At 41.5% G+C, this 21,498-nt stretch overlaps 1 protein-coding gene across 3 annotated transcripts in view; it reads left to right on the top strand.

The window, feature by feature from the left end:
• CFAP61 (cilia and flagella associated protein 61) overlaps window positions 1–21,498 on the top strand; it is a 194,932-nt gene that overhangs the window by 48,792 nt on the left and 124,642 nt on the right. For all 3 annotated transcript variants that reach the window (XM_008173983.4, XM_024110661.3, XM_065589825.1), the window contains 4 exons: window positions 3,544–3,670; window positions 4,044–4,121; window positions 5,400–5,606; window positions 9,386–9,520. In XM_008173983.4, coding sequence (XP_008172205.2) covers window positions 3,544–3,670; window positions 4,044–4,121; window positions 5,400–5,606; window positions 9,386–9,520 — 547 coding nt within the window. The remainder of the gene's footprint in view (window positions 1–3,543; window positions 3,671–4,043; window positions 4,122–5,399; window positions 5,607–9,385; window positions 9,521–21,498) is intronic.

The raw sequence follows: 21,498 nt of genomic DNA on the forward strand, positions 1-21,498 counted from the left end.
ACCTTAAAAGTCCCTTCCAGCTCTAGGAGATAGGATATCTCCATTCATTATTATTTATTAAGTTTGGTCCCTGGTCCCTCAGTGGGATCTCACCTTGGCTCTGTCCGGGCTCACAGGCCCGCCCTTTGAGCCTTTGGCGTCGTGCTCCCTGTCTCACCTATTGTGGAAGGTAGCTTTCCTGGTGGCGATGACGTTGGTGAGGCGAGTCTCTGAACTGCATGCCCTGACCTCGGAACTGCCATAGACAGTCTTCGATAAGGACATGGTCCAGCTCTGGCCCCACCCGCACTTTCTTCCCAAGGTGTTGTCCATTTTCCACATGTGCCAGGACATCTTCCTTCTGGTCTTTTGCCCGAAGCCCCCTGAGACTAGTGAGGAGAGGCGCCTCCACACTTTGGAAGTAAGAAGGGCCCTGGCTTTCTACCTAGATCAGACAAAGCCTTTCTGAAGGTCGACTCAGCGTTTCATCTCTACAGCTGATAGGATGAAGGGCCTCCCAGTGACCACGCAGAAGATTTCTAACTGGATTACCTCTTGCATAAAGGCTTGTTACGAGCTGGCAGGGGCCCCACTGCCAGTCGTCAGAGCCCACTCGACTAGAGCGCAGGCATCCTCGGCGGCCTTCCTGGCACACATTCCAAACCAGGACATCTGTAAAGCTGCGATGTGGTCCTTGGTGCACACATTCATGGCTCATTATGTCATCACTTAGCAGGCCAGGGACGACGCTGGGTTTGGCAGAGCTGTGTTGCAATGTATATGTCCGTGAACTCCTTACTTACCTCCATGGGTACTGCTTGAAGTCACCTAAGTTGAATGGACATGAGCAATCACTCGAAGAAGAAAAGACAGTTACCTTTTTCCATAACTGGTGTTCTTTGGGATGTGTTGCTCATGTCGATTCAATGACCCGCCCTCCTTCCCCACTGTCGGAGTTTCTGGCAAGAAGGAACTGAGGGTGGAGGGGGTTGGCAGTGCCCTATATGCCGTGACATATGCGTGCCACTCCAAGTGGTGCCAGAGCCAGTTCCCTACGGATGCGGCTGAGGGAAAAACTTCCGGCACCGGTGCATATGGCGAGCACACACACCTAAGTTGAATGGACATAAGCAGCACATCTCGAAGAACACCAGTTATGGAAAAAGGTAACTGTCTTTTCCTGGCGTTTATAGCAATTGTCAAATTTTATATTTTTGAATCCTTCTTAACAGAAATACTTGGTTTTGTGATGGTCAGGTCTGACATCCTCCCGTTGATGTCTGCAGAAGCTCATGGAACATGGAACAGGAGGCAGATCCTTAGCTGGTGTAAATTTTCATAGCTCTCTTAAAGTGAGTCTAGAGCTATGACAAATTACACAAGCTGAAAATCTGCCCTCAGGTCTTTGACTGGAGTTGGAGAGGGTGTCAATTCTGGCATGTTCACTGTATCCTTTGTGCCAGCTGAACAGCTCTGGACTATATACAAGCTTTTCGCTGAACATCTAACACCTCTTGTTGGGCTCGTGGGGTTGCGTGTGTAACAACCTGTCAGCTTCCCTGGTGGGTCCTGTCAGTTCCTTCATCTGGAGCTAGTCAGCTTCGAAATGGAGAGCTACTGAGCTTTCAACATACCAAGCTGTTAAGCCTCTTGAGTTTTCAGTCCCCTCTGCTTCATCAGCAAATTCCCCTAACCAAATAGTTGCACATTTAGTTAACTATCTGTGCACACGTGTATGCCATACCTATCCCTTCTTCTCACTGATTATTAAAATAGCAAAAAGCTTCAGAAAATTACTCAAACTTGTCTCAAGTTCCTTGAGAACATGGTAGCAATAGCAGTCAAGAATACTTTTTTCCACCTTCAGATAAGACTTCATGCCTTCCTCTTCTTCCTCAAGGGCATGGCAACCATGATCCATACATTCAGCATCTCAAGAATGGGTTACTGTCATTCCTTTTACCCAGGGCTATCAGTCAAAGCCAATCAAACTCCACCTTTCCAACACACCGCAGCCTGTGTGGGACTAAACTGCAGTGAACACATAATACTAGATCTCCAACCCCCCTGACTCCCTTTTCATTTCATAGTCTCCATCTTTAAACATCTTCTTGGGTTGGGACCAGGCTTCTGTAGCACCTGCCTCTTCATCCCTAGCTCTCCAAGACTGCTGGGCTAATCAGGAACACAGTAGTGGAAGGGTCCAAAGGGAAGCTGTCAGGAGTTGGAGGTATTTTCAGCGCTGGGAAGCTGTGGAACATGCTAGCAAAGGAGATCGGAATGTGATTCTTTCTGATCATATTCGCCTTGTGTAGTAAAACCCACCTCTGCACCAAAGCCTACTCTAATAATAGATGTCAGAACAGTGATTAAACAAAATAATAATTTTGAGTACAAGTGATGACACCCTAGGAAGGCAAGAGTGGAATTCACTTTTGCTTTTCGTTTTATGCCCCTATACTTTGACTATATTTCACCACTACTCTGCAAGAGAGAGTAGCGTATGAAAACAGGTGGATGGAATGGGAAATGTTCTGCACCCTTAGTCATAGTGGTTGCTATCAGCAAGACTGCAGCATTACTTTCTGGTTTAATTTAAAGCCCAATTCAAAGCCTATTTTCTGCTTGCTTTTACTTTATTATACCCCACAAGTGACTCTCATTGCTTCCCATCTGCTAGGCCTTCATCTCTTTTGCACATTCACTGTTTGATTTAGTGTTCCAACTGAATCTATTTTTACTCTTAATTCAATTTTACAAATTTAGATTTAAGGCCTGCTATTTTATCATTTTGACTGAAAGGAAAACTAACCCTGCAACAGTTTTTTTCCTCCTTGGACTGCAGTAAACATTTATTTTTTTCCCCAGGTAATTTCATTTAGTCTGTGCCATTTTTGCGGACAATCTAAGGCTCCAGTCTAACAAATGCATGTGCTTAATTTTAAACATACAAGTAGACCTTTTGACATCAATACACCTACTCACTTGCTTAAAGTGAAGCAAGTGAGAAGGTGTTTTGCAGGATCAGGGCCTAACACAATGGTTCCTAGCCTTTCTTTGTTGGAAACTTATTGGTGTGGCATTGATGTCCCCAATGTCCTCTTGCTCAGTGTTCCAGCATGGCTTCTTTATTTTGTTTTCTCTCTCATTATTCTTTTCTGTCTCTGTCCTTTTTTCCTAGTTTGGTCTGATTGTTTCTCTCTATGTGTATTTTTTTGTGTGGTTGATTTCTATTTTATAAGATTTTTTTGGTTCCTTCCTATGATGGCTCCACCCTCATTCACTAGAAAGCTACGTGCTGCTTGGGAGTGGTGATGATGGGGCTGGGCCGTATGTACTTTAACATCGGCCAAGTATTGTGCAGATCCATGTGGGACATTTTATGTAAATTATGTAATGAGCTAATTTACAGGTTTGAAAATAATTTGCATAGAACAGTACATTTCATGTTTAAATAACTGTGTGGAGGTAGTGATAGTGAAAGGCATTGACTTGATTGAACTGGTGAATGAAATCGTCTGTTGATCAGCAGGGCAAACTTTTCATTTTTATCTCCTTTAATAGGTCATTTAAGGTAAGAGCAGCAACAACTAGTGATACACCTGCTGTTGAAATGCTCATCAAAACTCTTGACTTGAATGAAAGTATACTGGATGACTTAAAGGTCTTCACTCAGGCTCGCAGAGATCCAGTGAGTACTTGTTGCAGACATACCAGTCGTTGTCCAATGTTAAACCTACCATATACTAAAATATCTTTCCTAGGGTCCAAACCTAATCCATTGAAGTCAATGGGAATGTGGCCATTGGCTTCCAGAGGAGCAAGATCAGGACAATATACCTTACATCAGTGGGACTCTGTTTGGGCACAGGGGTCCATCCATATGGAGCTTATTGCAGGATTTTAGGGAAAGATGACTGTAATAGAACAGTGCACAGAATGTACAGAGGGGAAAGTATTTTACATTTAGCATGTTATTGAAAATTGCAGTTAAGATCAAATAGCAAACTTAGAATTCTAATATTGGGTGTAAATCAGTGATCATATTATCATTTGTCTTTCAGGATGGGACACCAGTCCAGGCATTTGTAGCAGAAGTTTTGGATCAGATAGTTGGCATTTCTGTTATTAAAAATGAAATGGTAAATCTTTGTATTTTTTTCCTTTTCCTATTTAAGATGTGTGCCCTGAGTTTGCACAGTGTAATGCTGACTTCATTATTATTTGTATTACAGTTGCCCCGGCCAAGATCTTGGCCTTCTGCTAAGCACTGTACACACACACAGTAGAAGTCCCTTCTCCAAAGAGCTTACAATCCACACAAAGACAGACAAAGGAAGGATTATTATCCCTTTTTACAGATGGGGACCTGAGGCACAGAGAGAGATTAAGTGACTTGTCCAAAGTCACACAGGGAGTCTGAGGTGAAGCAGAAAATTGAACTCAAATCTCCTGCATCCCAATCTGAAGCCCTAACCTCAAAACCATTCTTTCTCTCTCTGTGACTTGATACTCCTTTAAATTTAATACTACAAACCTGTATTTTGGCCCATATTTTCCAAAACAGAAAACCAGCAGTTTGTTCCAGCATATTGAAAATGGCACTTCCACTCCTCTCAAATTGCCTTTTTTTACAATAGCTTCTGGATAAAGTGCGTCATACACATTTAACTTCAAAGAAATTAATATTGTTTTAAAAATAGATAATGGGTGGGGTTAGAAGCAGACAGAAAAGCTGTCAACTGTAATTGGGAGGTGAAGAGAATGAATATTTCCAGTTCTGTTTTAAGTTAGTTGCTACAAATTTAAAACTTTCCTGGCATTTTGCTGGCACTAAAAAGGCAAAGATTTGTAATATTCAGTTTTAAAATCATATCAAGCAAGGTAAGGATTTTCATAGATGGTTTTTAATTCTTCCAAATGCATTGAAATCCGGGGTCACTGTCTGTAAGGTGGCTAAACTAGCGCAAACCCCAACTCTCCTAACAGGATGATGAAGAAATTCATGCATGGGGCTCCTCACAGAGATTTTCTTCCCAAAAGTCCCCTGCTCAGCTTTTACTGTGGGAGAGACAGTCTGGCCTCTCTCTGACACCTTGCAAAATAGAAAACTTATTTCTTCGTAAATATCTGTCAAAAAATGTCAGGCACTCACATGCTTTACTGCTGGGGTCAGATATACATTTCTTATAGTAAATAAAGCATGATGAGTTATACAAATTGATTTTGATACAAAGGAAAGATTGTGAAGAACCATTTGTTTGGCTAATGTGCTTTGCTAGTGAATAGCTCTCAAGGTAGTCTTGTTTCAATGTTCAAATTTCATCATTAATAAATATAAAGGCAGTTTGCTGTCACATCTTTTATCACAAAACCACAACTCTTTCTTCATGACTGATTTAAAATGTCTTATTTCCTAGGATATTGAATATATCCGTTCACATTACAACCTTGAAGATTTTATTTACTTCAATCATCACCAGCAGGAGGAACATGGCCATCTGTACCACTTTGCTCTAAATCCCATATTCCATCACTATACCAAATATTTTCTGAAAGAGATCCTTCGCTTAGCCTACAAGTCTTGCCTCTACTACCCTATTTATCCACAGTCTGTGGACGGCGAGGTAAAAGAAAAAGTTGGCAGTGATTTTATTAAATATCATAGGTCCTGACCTTTATTTTCCTTAGGTTTTTTTGTTTTGTTTGTTTGTTTTTCTATGACTGCATATATAGCAGGTGATTGGTATAGAGAAATTTCTTCAGAAATGTTGCAAACAACACTTTGTTCTCCTCTCAGATCACACAATCTCCATTTGTGTTGATGGGTGACACGTGGTGTCAGGGCTAGATTGTGGCTTTGCTACAAGCCCTGTGTTTGGGGCAACACGTTTAGTGTGTTCCCTGAGTGTGGGAATCATGCCTCAGAGAGGAATGATTTGCTTTCTACTTCCCCGCTTGCTTCAGTGGTAGAGGTAGTTTGGTTTTTGCCTATGCCATTACTTTCCCCTCTACTGACCAATGCATTGTTGGGACTGTAGCCAAAGCTTCACCCATTCCCTGCTCACTCCCAATGTACCTGCTCTAGGACAGATTAGCAATACCCCGTACTGCTGGCACACCTGGACACAATGTTCAAATAGCCAAATAGGAGCAGTTTTTCCTCTACCTTTTGCCCCTGCCTGGATGCATAGTTGAAGGAACAGTCCTGCTCATACTGTGTATTAACTGGGGAATACTCCATGATATTTTCATTGAATTGTTTAATATGCTGATATAGCTTGTGTACCCTTATGTGACTTGCAGATCAGTTATGTGGCATATTTTAAAACGTCAAGATATAAAGCATTCATAGCTTCTTTGTCTTCACCTTGTAGTTATATTTTATGTTACTTTTTAACCAAACTTTTCTAATCAGTCATGTTCTCCCACCACATGTTTTTCAGACATTACCTCTCAGTTGCATAGTGGATTTTGAGATGTACAGATGCTCACTTTTTATTTAGAGATTCAGGGTGGGACAGTGGGAAGAGGAGAAGGGGGAGGAAGGAGGTCACTGACTACAACATGATGAGAATAGATTAAGGATAAAAAATTTAAAAGTACCTAAGTGTCTTAGGAGCCCTATTTTCAAAAGTGACTTATACACTTAGAATATAAGAGTGGCAATACTGGGTCAGAGCTAAGGTCCATCTAGCCCAGTATCCTGTCTTCTGACTGTGGCCAATGCCAGGTACCCCAGAGGGAATGAACAGAACAGGTAATCATCAAGTGATCCATCCCCTGTCACCCATTCCCGGCCTCTGGCAAACGGAAGCTGGGGGACACCATCCCTGCACACCCTGGCTAATAGCCATTGATGGACCTATCCTCCATGAACCTATCTTGTTCTTTTTTGAGCCCTGTTATAGTCTTGGCCTTCACAACATCCTCTGGCAAAGAGTTCCAAAGAGTGACTGACTGCGTTGTGTGAAAAAATACTTCCTTTTGTTTGTTTTAAACCCTGCTGCCTATTAATTTCATTTGATGGCTCCTAGTTCTTGTGTTATGAGAAGGAGTAAATAACACTTCCTTATTTACTTTCTCCACACCAATCATGATTTTATAGATCTCTATCATATTCCCCCCTTAGTCATCTGTTTTCCAAGTTGAAAATCCCAGTCTTATTAATCTCTCCTCATATGGAAACCGTTCCATACCCCTAATCATTTTTGTTGCCCTTTTCTGAACCTTTTCCAATTCCAATATATCTTTTTTGAGATGGGCGACCACATCTGCGCACAGTATTCAAGATGTGGGCGTACCATGGATTTATATAGAGGCAATATGATATTTTCTGTTTTATTATCTATCCCTTTCTTAATGATTCCCAACATTCTGTTTGCTTTTTTGACTGCCGCTGCACATTGAGTAGATGTTTTCAGAGAACTATCCACAATGACTCCAGCATCTCTTTCTTGAGTGGTAACAGGTAATTTAGACCCCATCATTTTATATGTATAGCTGGGATTATGTTTTCCAATGTGCATCACTTTGCATTTATCAACATTGAATTTCATCTGCCATTTTGTTGCCCAATCACCCAGTTTTGAGAGATCCTTTTGTAGCTCTTCGCAGCCTGCCTGGGACTTAACTATCTTGAGTAGTTTTGTATCATTTGCAAATTTTGCCACCTCACTGTTTACCCTTTTTCCAGATAATTTATGAATATAAATATGTTGATAAGATGTTGAATAGGACTGGGCCCCGTACAGACCCCTGGGGGACACCACCATTTATCTTTCTCCATACCTCTCTCCACTTAGGAATCTAAGGGCTTGTCTACACTGCCCTGCAGTTTGGACCACAAGCAAGACTACGCTAATGTGAACTAGGAACTTTTTAGTTCACACCTGCAGCATCCACAAAGGGGAGTTACAGCGCAGCACTTTGATGCGTACTTCTATTCACATCTCAGTAGTCACAACTGCGGGACAGTGTAAACATAGCTTTGGTGTCACTGAAAGTCAGTGGGACCTTTGGCATCTCAGTCACTTTTGAAAATGGGACTTAGGCTCCTCAGTCACTTAGACACACTTGAAAATTTTACCCTAAATTCGCTTTTCTTTTCTAACACAGGGCCTTTCTAGACAGAAAGCTAGTGCACAGCAAATTAGAGTGTAACTCCGTAGCACACTAGCATGCTGCTCATGGCCGTGTAGACCCTTCTACTATGCACTCAGAGTTTCCTAGTTCACATTGACCTATTCCCATTTCAAAGCAGAGTAAATCAAAGCACACTAGGACACTTACAGTGCGCTGTAGCAAGTTCCACACTGCCAGTTAGTGCACAGCATGCTAGCGCACTGTCAACATACATCCCAGCTTGCCACGCACTAATTCTCTGTCTAGACAAGCCCATATAGGAATCTTGATAAGATAAATACACAAATTTTCAGAAGAATCTTTTTGCTTCTCCAGCATGTGTTCTTCTATACAGATTACCGCTTGGTGGAGTTTTAGTAATTGCCTCCTTGAGGAACTAATCTCGCTGAGTAACATTTGGCTAAATGTCATTCACAGAAATGAAGGTAAACAGGGATGGATGGAGAAGATGAGTTAAATCTCAGTAGTATTTTCTCCTTGGTCTATTTACAGGTTAAAACAATTTCGCTTTAACTCAGCAATGCATTCTAATAAGTGGTAAAATATAATTTTGTTCAGCTTACATTGTAGTAACATTAATCATGATTAATTTTTTTGGTGTTGTGGCTATGATATAGACTTCAAAGGCACTTCAGTGTAATTTGCTTTCCGTTAATGTCCACTCTGTTTCTGATAATTCTCCTATTTTGTCCTTTCATGTGATGTGTAATTGGGCCAGTCATGCTGGAATAAAGCTGCTTCTAATGACCTGCCCTATCCAAGTTAACATTTGGGGGTTTTGTTCAGTTCAAATTTTTTCCAGTTTATTAACATTTATCACTTGGATGAAATTGACATTTCAGTCAGTATAGATTTTCTATATAAATTCTTACACCATCGTTTGCCAAACAAGCAAAGGTTAACAGTAAGCAGATAATACAGCTTAATGAGGTCAAATCAAGCTGATTCATGATCACTGTGGAGAAAAATATCCTCCTGGGGAAAATACTTGTGCTGAAAAATCCCATAAACCAAACCACTTGTTTATCTGTCATTCCCACAGAGATAGTAATGTAATTACTCTCATAATTATCTTCATTAGTGTCAGGAATTATCTGCAATTCATTCCTCTGCTCTGAGTATGTTTGTTTGTTTACTGATTTTTCTCTCAGATTTAGCCAACAGAGTTAAGAATTTTGTAATTTGCAAAGCCATACAACAGACATCTGTGATGCACTGTTCTGACATTCTCTGTGCTAAAATATAGATTGCTCTCTTTCAGTTTCAGAATCCCTATGCCCATTCCCTGACATCTGCCCTTCATTACATGGTTCCCGTGCGACCAAGACGACAGATTGTCTATCCTCTGGAAAAGCTTGGCATAAACGCTCCATCAAAGCAGGTCTCCAAGGATCAGGTGGGTAACAGAAGCAGCAGCAGGCAGGAGGCATAGTGCCAGCTAATGCAGGGTTTGGCAGATGGGATGACATTACTGTCTTAGTGTTGATAGGCTGCTTCTTAATTACATTGAACGTGGTGTTCATACCCTTACAGTCTAAGCTTTGCTTATGCCATACTGTATCTTTCTAAGCATATATTTCAAACTGACAATTATAAACCACAGCCACTGAGCTCTACAGTGTTTCCCTATTAGTAAATATTTTCAGGTTTGCGGTATTTCCTATGAAATTACTTTGAAATTCATAGGTTTTAAATTATTTTAATTAAAACACAGATAGCTCTTTGTACTGATGATTTTATCCTTTATGTTGGTGCTCTGCTTTGAAGACCAAAAGTACGATACACTTCTGACAACTTGTGTAGAAATACTGTTTGATGTATTTTAAATCAATTTATTCTTCAGACCCACAGCCAGGCTTGTTTAATGCTTCAGAACCCCTTCAAAAACCACTGCAAAGTGTCAGGAATGATTTAACAGCAAAGTTGATCCCCCTAGTCAAAAGTATATATTTATAGAACTCTCATACAGCTTGGAGATGCTAAACTGGAAGCTTGTTAAAGTTAAATTTGTTACACTTTTGTGCATTAAAATATCCTGATTTTTTTTTAAATGACTAAAATCTACAAAGATGTTTTCTCTGAAGTCACCAATGAAGTTAAAATGTCAGGGAAAAAACCACATCAGTGATGGATATTTTCTGTAAGTGGATGTAATTTACTTGGGGAAACATAATTAGAAGATTTTACATCTATTTAATGCTAGATCCCAATTCGGGAAGACAGGATCATGTATAATATCCTTTAGCACTGTCCCCTCCATATTTGGTAGATAGTTCATGGCACTGAAAACTCTTAATTAGGTAGCAGTTAACAAAGCAGAATCCCAGAACCTGTCTCAGCCAATTGGATTGTGTGTTGCTTTTTGAAACAATCTTCCCCTTCATATTCAAAACATTTCTCCTGCCTGCCTACCCTCTCCCTCATTGGCTGCCCATCCTTTTCCTTTAAACTGTTTCCTATGTGTCATCAAATTATATTCAAGTTGCCTTAATGGCAGAACCCATTACCATTTTTGCTGGAGCCACAAAACACGACCCTCACCTCTCATTTTTGAGAGTTTTGTGTTTATGGGGTTCATAAAACACTATGCAAAGATCCTTCCTGAGGATTTTGGATAGGATTAGTGAGAATTGCTTGAAGCCTCCCAAATTTAACTAATTCCTTTTATATGAAAAGCTGTGTGGACTTTTCAGGTCACCACTAGCCTTTGGCTGAAAGAGAAATGGAGCCCAACTGCTTCGCTAGGGTCTTCACATATGCACTAACATTCAGAAATGATTTTCAAAGGGCTATTTTCTATTTAAACTGGAAATCTTGGTCTGTTGAGTCCCCAGCAACTTGAGGGTTACTCTAGTCCACTACCACTGCTCATAGCTTTTTGAAATTAACAAGACTGAACTACCGTGGCCTTTGGCTACAATGAATTGGGTCATTTTAATAACTTAAGAGGCAGCCTAGTGAGGTGGATTGATTGTAGTACTGAAAATAGGAGGCAGGATCTGCTTTCTGATCCTGCCTATTTTACTGATTCCCTCTGTGACCTTCGTCAAGTCACTTGCCCTCCTTGTACTCAGACCTCTCAGGAAGGAAGAACTGTACCCATGAATAATCCTGTTCACCCTGTAGAATCCCACAGCCAAGTCAACAATGCACATTGTGATGAAGGGAACTGGAGGCTACAGCTAGAACTAATACAATCAACTGACATAGATGTGATTATTACGTTTTTATAATATGGTAGCACTCAGAGGCACCAGTCAGGCACAGTGCAAACAGAAAGATGGTCTCTGCCGTGAAGAGCTTAAAATCAAGACCAGACAAAAAGTGCAGAGAAGGAGGTGGTCAGGTTGAAAAATGTCATTTTGGTTCCACATTTTAAAAAGTCTGCATTGTGGGGGCCCGGGTAAGATAAGTGGGGTTAGTGAAAGAGATGAGCTAACAGGAGCCCAGAGTAAGAAAAAGGGAACGATTATATTGATGAGGGAGAAGAGAGGAAGCAAACAACCAATCAGCAAAGAATAAAAATGTCCAACGTCCAAACTTAAAGCAGAGTCTGATGATGATATCCTCCTACCCACATGGATGGGAAAAGGGGTCTCAGTGGATCATGGTGTCCTGGAGGGGTGGGGTGTCACTTCTAGATTGAAGTAGCTGGAGGGTCCTAGTTTGGCTTCACCCACACTTCCGTGTTCTGGTTTTCTCAGCATCTATTGAATGAGGGAGTCTCTTCTGATTGTGAAAAGTATTTCTTCTTGACCAGTGCTGGTGATTTGTGCCTTGATGCATGAAGACTGAGAGTCCTTGTAATTTTCATCTTAACTTGTGTAACTGCAAATCTTTTCCCTATTAAATACAGCACAAAAGCTGTAGTGTCGGACAGTCATAATTCAGGAAATGTGACATTTTTCATTTGAATGTCCATTATGACCAACTACTGAGTTTCTCCGTCTATTTTTGCTATGGAAACAATTTTACTAAGATTCTTGTTTTGGTGCCCAGACCCTGTCCCTTAATGCCCATCTGTCTTCAATCTACTGCCTCTGCAGCTTCAGACCTGCTTTCTGCCTCCCTGTTGTCTGCCCTCCTCTCACTCCAGCTGCTGGGACTGGCCTGTGTCTGTCTCCTGTAGTAACAGCTTCAGGCTGAGCAGTTTGGTAGTTCCCTCGTTAAGCACAACCTTTGATTTGCATGCACACACACACGCCCCATGGACCATTAATAGCTTAGTATCTTAGGGAACTTTGCACATTGGGAGCCCTGGGGCACTAGCGACTTGTGCATCCACTTGAACATGTTCCAGCCGCCTTGTGAGCATGAAGAGATTCACTCCTAACTATTGTTCCACTTGGGATAATTCCGGCAGGGTCTCCAAGGACCCAGTTCACCCCTTTCATTCCTCCAGAGATCAGATCAGAGATGTAAACCAGAAGACCTTTGCCTCACTTAATTCGCAGTGCCTGGGATTGCCAGTCCAGACTGAACTCAGCCTGTTGGGAGGAGGCAGTTTCCCTGTGAGCCTGGACAGGTTCTGTCACATACAAATGAGCACTAGTCGTTATCTGGTCTAGTTATGTGCTAATTTTTCTTTCTGCCCCCTCCATCAGATTTTTGTGCTCTCCTTCCATGGCTTGAAAAGAAACCTGTCCTCCTGCAGAAGGTTCACAACTTGCTGAGCATTAGGGCAGTTCAGACTGTGCCACACTCAGAGAGAAAGAGCTGTTTTAGGGTGTCCAAGACACCATGGATCTGTCTCCCCTCAATCCCTTCATATGGAGAGCCAGACTTGGTTGAGATGGTGACTCTTCAGATCCAGGAGATCTGTAATATGATTGCCTGTCTTTGGTGGACCATTACCCCTGTACGTCCATACACCCTGTTCATCTTTCGTATCTGTCTAGGTCAATATCACTTCTAGTATGGCCCTGGCCTCTGGATTCTCAGTATCTCTTTGCTTATGGTCAATGATTATGGCTCTGAGGAAAGACTGAATCCACGGTCTCAGTTCTTTGCTGCTTTGAGCTCTGTTGCCTGGCCCCTGTATCAGAGCAATCAAGGGGCTGCTTTAACTGATGCCATTGCCTCTGCATTGCCCCAGCCCCTATGCTGGGTCCATCTCACCAGAGCCAGATGTTTTATACCCCAGGAGACTTGTGAATCTCCACTTGCTTATGGGGTAAATAATTTTGCTTCCAGATTCAATAAATCGTATAATATTGAACCTTAAAAGCATGACAGCACCTTGTGTGTAAAAATTGTTTTTCTTCGAGGGCTGTTGTGTGTGTTCTCACCTGTGGGATTGCACTTCCTGGTCGCGAGCACAAGGAACCATCTTTTGAAGCCAGGTCCATTGTGGAGCACGTGAGCACCCTCGCACGGCAACTTATGTCAGAAGCCCTAGGCTATATAAGGGAAAGCACCTCCCTATTCTTGGGTCTCATCTCCAAAACTCGGGGGATCATAGCAGTTCCGTTTGAAGGGCATGCCCTTTTAGTGATGAGACTGACATGATGCTGGAAAAAATGAAGTCTTCTAGGACCACAGCTAGATCTCTTGGCCTTTCCCAGACTTCCACTTCTTCTCAGACGATCCTCCTCCTGTCCAGCCTCCAAATTCCAGAGGCAAGGGACAGCAGTGTCTCAAAGCTGCTCCTCTCAAAAGAGGTTCCATTTCCCCCCAGAGCCAAATTATGGAAGGATGCCTCAGCAACAATATACGACTAAGAACACTGGTGTTCACAGACTAGACCACCGACTCTGCTTCTAAGTAGCAGACTGATAGACCACCTGAGAATCAAGTTATTGTCTCCAGTTACTTTTCCCCTCACCTTTCCCCATTCCCTCCCTTCAGTCCTTGTCTGTCCTTATTTTACACCAACTGGTGCATAATCACTTCTGATCCCTGTTTTAGAGACCATCCTCAGCAGATATTCCATCCAGTTCTGCACTGGGCCCCCCCTCATCTTCCCTCCCTCCCTAGGGACAGTTCCCATGAGAACATACTCCTATAGAAGGTGGACTCTGCTATCAGAAAGGGTAATGGAAGGAATTCCTGCCCCTCCTCCCCCCATAATCCATCAAGGGAAGAGCTTTTATTCCTGGTATTTCCTCATTCTCAAGAAGGTGGATGGTCTAAGAACCATTTTGAGCTTCAAGAACCTGAACAGGTATGTCCAGACATCAAAATTCAGGATGCTCTCCTTGGAGGAGATTATTCCCTCACTTACCAAGGAAAGTGGTGTAGCTCTGTCTTTGAAGGATGTGTACTTCCACGTGGCTATTAGGAAGAAACATTACAGTTTCCCTAGTTTCTAGGAAACAGACTCCCAATTAAGATTTTTCCTGAGATTTGGCCTGCCAACAGCCTCATGGATTTTCACCAAATGCCTAGATGGAAGTTTATCTCCACACCCAGGAGTACATGTATACCCGTATTTAGATGATTGACTGATAAAGGCCAAATAAAAACAGGACTTGAGAAGAATCATTGCCACTACTTGAACCCTGTTCCACTACTCAGGGCTGCAAATAAACACGAGAGTCATTGATGACTTCTCCTAGCAAAGGATTTTTTGAGTGGTGCAGTACTGGGCTTGGTACCAGTCAGAGCATTCCTTCTGGAGGAAAGCTTCACCACCATTCAGCAAGCCCAAGTCACATTAAGGGCCCAGAGAGAGCTGTCTGCTCATCTCTTTCTGAGGCTCATGGTCTTCATGAAATCGGCAGCCTACATGACCACTCACACTAGACTACTCACGAGACCTCTTCAATGGGTAGTGCAGCATCAGACCCCAAATGTAGACAACCTGCACAGAAGGCTGTCAATCCTGCCACAGTGTCCACCCAGGGATGCCTTTAAATCTCCTGTTCCCACAGCCATGATAACCATGATGCTTCTACTTTGGGTTATGAGGAATGCATTACCAAGCTCTGGAAGTGCATGGACTATGGAACTTCTGGGACTCAAGGTTCCATACCAACATCCCAAAGCTCAGAGTGGTATGCTGACCTTCAAAGTATTCCTACCCTCATTTCATCATCATGTAATACAGGTGCAGACAGACAACAGCATGGACATGTATTACAGCAACAAGCAAGGAGGAGCATAGTCTGTACTCTTTTTTTGCATAGAGATAAAAAAAAATAAACCTTGGCCATGGTGCATAAGGCTCCAGAGGTAGCTCAGCATCTGGCAAGAATGTGCAAGCAGATGCTCAGCAAGAAGATTCAGGACCAGCAAGAGTGGTTCCTAACAGCATCAAAAGGTTCCCAGCTGTTCAAGAACAGAGGACATTCAAAGGTGGACCTGTTTTCCTCTCAGAACACCACCAAATGCACGAGAGCAGGTAGGGACGAGAAGTCTTTGGATTGGAGCATATACCTGCTATATGCCTTCCTTCCCTTTCCTCTCATTCCCAGCATGCTTAGGAAAATCAAGAGGGACAGAGCAAATGTCATTCTGGCGACCCCAGTGTGACCAACAAAGCATTGGTATGTGAACTTGTGAGAACTCTCTGTAGAACTACCTTGTCCACTGCCCCATCTCTAGACCTTCTGGACAAACAAGTACTCCAACTGAACCCATATAGCAGCACTGAGGATAATCTGTTAACCGTAACAGACTGCCCCTGCTCTGAAAGAGTGTAAACCATATTACTCCAATCTAGAAAGGGTCTTCTATGAAATACTACAATCAGAAATGGAAAAGATTCTCCATTTGGGCCATAAGCAAAGGATTGATTCCATCACAAGCTGAGATTCCATCTCGCTTGGTCTAGCTTCTTTATTTGCAATCTCAAGGATGTTGCCTCTTTTTTGAAAATGCACTTGGCTGCATCAGCACAGTATCAAACATACTGCGAGAAAGACCTATCTTCTCCCACCCTATGGTTGCCAGTTTCCTGAAAGGTCTTATCAGTGCTTACCGCCCTACATGGGAACTTCCCCCAAGACTTTAACTGTAGTCTTGACTAAGTTGATGGGGCATCCCTCCAAACTTCTTGGTATGGCATTCCTGGAACTCCTGTCACTAATGACTGCCTTTCTGATTGCTATAACATCAGCAAGGAGGAACCGTGATCTGCAAGTTCTTATGGCCAATCCACCTTACACAGCTGATCAAAATGACAAAGTGGTACTTAGACCTCAACTTATTTTTTTGCCCAAAGTGGTATCTAACCTTCATCCCAGCCAATACATTTCCCTTCTGGTTTTCTTTCCCAGACCCCATTCCCATGAGGGAAAGTACTTCTCCATATCTTAGACATAACGAGACTTATGCTTTTATTTGGGAAAGAGAAAGCTTATCTGAAAATCAAACAGGCTATTCGTAGCTCATGGGAAAAGATACCTGCATCAACCTGTCTCTGATACCTCTATCAGCTTATCATAGTGGATAAGAAAGTGTGTAGATCTGGTACACTGTAGCTTGGGAGCCAGTACCTACAGGATTAAGATACTATTCAATTAGAGCCTCTGCTGCATGTGTGGCTTTTGTGTTTGGCACTTACCAGTAGTGGAGATTTGTAAAATATTAGTATGGAGTTCAGTGCACACTTGCACCAGGTACTACTCTTTTTGGATTTAGCACCATGCTCCCATGCCCAGTTTGGGAGAGCAATGCTACAGTCCATATCTAGCCAAGAATTCTTCATCTAACAGTAACCTGATTAGCACTGCTTGCTAATAACCCACAAGCGAGAATACACAGAGGCCCTCAAAGAGGAAAGGGAGGATACTTACTAGTAACTGTTCTTTAATCTTTGCCTCTGTGTATTCAATCTCCCCACGCACTTTCCCCTCTGCCTCAGAGTCCTATGTGCCCTGGGACTCTGTGGTTCAGAAGAAGGAACTGAAGTGGTTGTGGGCTGCACTCCCTTAGGTAAACTAGGACAGTGGTTCTCAACCAGGGGTACGTGTACCCCTGGGGATATGCAGAGGTTTTCCAAGGGGTACATCAACAACTCATCTAGATATTTGCCTAGTTTTACAACAGGCTACATAAAAAACATTAGCAAAGTGAGCACAAACTAAAATGTCATACAGACAATGACTTGTTTATACTGCTCTATATACTATACACTGAAATGTAAGTACAATATTTATATTCCAATTCATTTATTTTATAATTGTATGGTAAAAATGAGAAAATAAGCAATTTTTCAGTAATAATGTGCTGTGACAAGTTTGTAGGTTTTTTGTCTGATTTTGTAAACAAGTAGTTTTTAAGTGAGGTGAAACTTGGGGTCTGCAAGACAAATCAGACTCCTGAAATGGGTACAGGAGTCTGGAAAGGTTGCGAGCCACTGTAGCCACTCTGTTTTGACCAGCACCAGGAAGTACTGTCCTCAAAGTATTTCTGCCCCAGCTGGAAACAGGAAGTATAGGAATATTACTCAGAGTGCTTAGTCTCACAAAAATTCCAGCTCAGTTCTGCCAGACCCGGGAGGTTGAAACTTAGGAATGCCCATTCAAACTGAAACTCCACAACGTTTCAGGGGCCCCATCTCTTCTCAAAATCATTGCAGGATATACATCTATCACACTACAGAGTTTCATGACAGTTAAAACTCCTTTCTGCTCACTAACAGATCACATCATTTCCAAAACTGTTCTAAATCAAAATGAAATGTCCAGTCCATGTATTCTGAATCTGTAACCTGAGTTGAACAATCCTCTTTCATAAGAGGAAAAGACTCAAAATTTTAACTTTCACATTATTGAAACAGATTAGATAATATTGTACAGGAGTCCTGCCCACCTGTCAGTCATTTTATATGAAAAAAATTAAAAGAATCAGAATAAAAAATAAATCTATTGTCATAACTTATTTGTAAAGTGCTTATAATTAAGGGGAGAGTAGAAAACTATAGATAATTAAATAATTTTATAATCTTATCTTCATAAATAAACAATTTATAAATTTTTGTTTACTTTCTCACAATCTGGGAGCATTCTATTATCCATCTGCTCCATGGAATTATCAATATAAGAAAAGAGTAGTTGATATAATTTATGAGAATAACTGACCCACAATGAAAAATAAAAATATCACGTCTGTTGAATTATTTTTTGTTTCTGTCCCTTCATTATTGTTCTGTTGGATTTTTTTTTTTTATTGCATGGTTGTATTCAAGCTGTTAGGTTTTATTGCACACTTCAGGATTGTTGTTTCTGCAACAGCTCACAAAAAGAAGGCAGAGCAATTATTAAAGTATTACGGAATCCCACACAGCTGTGTGTGGATTGATAAAGGGCATCTTTGTATTACTCAGATAATTCTGTACTGCTCTAGATATTCTACAGGTAAAGCTACAGAAAATGTTAAAATCAAATGGGATATGATGGAGTGAAGTCATTAAAACATAGGAGTCCATATCCTCAGGTGATGTAAATCAGCATAGTTCCATTGACTTCATTGGAGCTATGCCATTTTACACCAGCTGAGGATCTGGCTTTGGACTGAATTGCTTAATTTGGATACAGGAATTCTTCTACAATACTGTAAAAAGCAACAGAGGGTCCTATGGCACTTTTAAGACTAACAGAAGTATTGCAGCATAAGCTTTCGTGGGTGAATGCCCACTTCATCAGACGTCTGATGTACTGGTTTGAGATCTATAAAATGGCTTTTTTTGAACAAGAAAAATTATTAATAATGGAATCTTATTCCTTATCCCTTTTCTTTCAAATTCTTTTCATTCAGAAAGAAAACGCACACATTGTATGGGAGTCAATTTATCCTCCACTAAAATGTAGACATTTCTGGATTTGAGGTTGGCAGCTGTTGTATAGCACTGCTCTGTGCTATACAAGTTTAGTACAGGAAGAGAAGGCAAATCTGCCTAGGGTATTTGTCATGTTATCTAAACACCATATATCATATTCAACTGCAAAAAATCTTAAACATTTTCAAACTGATGACTGAAACATTTCTATGCCACTTCCCTCCCAGGTAGCATGTGCAGAAGTTGATTCCCCATACAAGTATTTGGACTAGAAAGCTGTGGCTGCAAGTTAATTATTAAATGACTCTTGCAAAGCAAACCATTAACCTTATGTATTGCTCCAATGCTCTTATTATTAAACTGGCTAATTGCAATATGCCTGAAGTTCCTTATTAATATCCCAGTCAACTTGGGACACACTATACCTGGCCACAGGTCCCCTCATCACCACTTTACCTGTGGAAAAAATCAGGTGAGGATCTTTAATGTACTGAATAATGGCTGGACAAGGCCAGCATAGACATGATCCCTCATCCCAGGGATGTTGCACTGGAAGGGCTCTTTGTTGTTGTAATCAAGTGGGAATGTTGACTGCCTGCAGCTGACATCTTTTATCCCCCTCAGTAATAAAGATTGTCAAGGGAACTAAATTAGTAACATCAGTTAGAATAAAGGGGTGGTCTATAACCTGTGGTCTGTTGGGACACTTCCCACTTTCCAGTGCACTTTCCCTTAGGTCAAAGAATATTTTGATTTTCAGGAATCAGCAGTGGAAAGAGGATCCAATTTGTGTGCATCCCATCAAAGATTTAGTTCTGTGTGGCATGCTGAAGTGACAAACTGTGGAGCATTTCATGTGGATGGAATGTTGAGTGATTTTAGCAACAAGTCTCTAACAATCTCTACTAAGCCTAAGACAGGCTGCAGATGGTAAATTTTGATAGCATGTGACTTAGTCAAATCTGAACAGATTTTCATAGGTACAGAAAAAGGCACCTTCCTGACCCTAGGGCTATCTCCCTAACATACTTCAAGAACTGCTGTAAACAATGTAAGTATTAGAGTTGGACAATGTTGGACAATGTTTTTAATAGAAAGGGTTTGGCAACCTTTATAGAGTCACTGCCCTTTGTCATAGTTATAGTACTGCAGTGTATTGTTTTTAACATTGAAAAATACTTGTGGCCCTACACGTGGTAAAGAGATGATTCCCTGATCTAAATATAAAGGTTAATATATATTTACATTAACGTTAAAATGACATGAGAACAATTCTGTATCTTATAGCATATATACGGGATCACATTGAAATTGCAAATAAAGGCTCAGGGTGCATGTTTTCATTTAACCAAAAGAGAGGTATTAATTTTTAAGCGGTAACTCTTGCTTAAGATGCTGTTGTGCACGAGTAATAAATTTTTAATGATTTTCTTGTACGTGCATGGATTAAAATCCATTATTTATTGTACCTTCACTTGTCTAGTAAAGGTGCTGCTTTTATAGCACCGGCAGTCATGCAAACACATTTATTTTGAACTGATGGCTGATAATAAATTTCCTTACTGTAAATGTCAGTGCGTTTTGTGTGTTGCTGCCATTACATCTTGTTTGGAAGGCTGAATATTACACAATTATGGGAGGCACCAGATGGCATCATTAACAGGAATGCTCTGAATGTTTACCACTTATGTGCATGTGTGAAATTAAAAGTAAGATGACCTATCCTTACTTTGAAAGCATGATGTCAGTAGTATACAGGTGTTAATGACATTTGCAGTGAGCTAGAATATTCATTCCTGCCTACAAAATAGGATGGTTTTTTTTAGCTTTTTGAAAACAGCTTGTAGATTGGACCCATGCTAAGTGTAAGAGCAGTTTGCAAAGAGGAAATAGACGTTTTTCTCAAAGAAACTTGCTGTTCAATATTACAAAATGAAAAGCCACAGCTGCTGTCACTAAAATGTAACTCTGCAACAGTAAGCAACAAATAAATCTCCCCTTGTATCACATTATTGCTATTTAGCCTTGCTGTGCTAATTATTGTCAGTATAAAATTTGATGTTGCTGGTTTTATTTTTATTAAGGTTTATTTTTAAAGGTTACAGGTTTAGGCCTATTCTGAGTTTGTCAATGTATTTTGTTCTCAGGCAAGATGCCATTTTGATAACTTTGGAACATGTTGTCATGTGTTTATCTACAGAATAGGTAGGGTGCTGAAGTCTTTCATTCTGCTCTGCTAATGTGCAGCAACCCTGTTTTGAAAGGGGTGAAAAGGTAGTTGTGACATGGTAGGCATCTTTAGGTGCCTTCTGGAGGCCGTAATGCCCAGCAATCATGATGTATCCCCAGGACCGTCCTTAGGCATATGCAGCATACGCAACTGCGTAGGGCACCCAAAAATTTGGGGCACCATTCCCCTTGCTGGCCGTGGCTGGAATCCTCTCTTCTCTGCCCCCTCCCTCACTCGCTCCTCAGCCAGCCGGCTGAGGGTCCAGCCTCCGCCTCTGCTGCACCAACCCCGGGGCACCCAGAGCGGACCCTGTGTGCCTGCACCCCCATGTCACAGCGTGAAGCCTGCCTTGAGCCACTGCGTATGAAGCTTGGTGGGTCAGCAGTGGGGGGAGGGGTGTTCTGGGGGTCCATGGGGTTGG

This window comes from Chrysemys picta, chromosome 3 (assembly GCF_011386835.1).
Source record: "Chrysemys picta bellii isolate R12L10 chromosome 3, ASM1138683v2, whole genome shotgun sequence".
In the NCBI taxonomy this organism is placed as follows: Eukaryota; Metazoa; Chordata; order Testudines; family Emydidae; genus Chrysemys; species Chrysemys picta.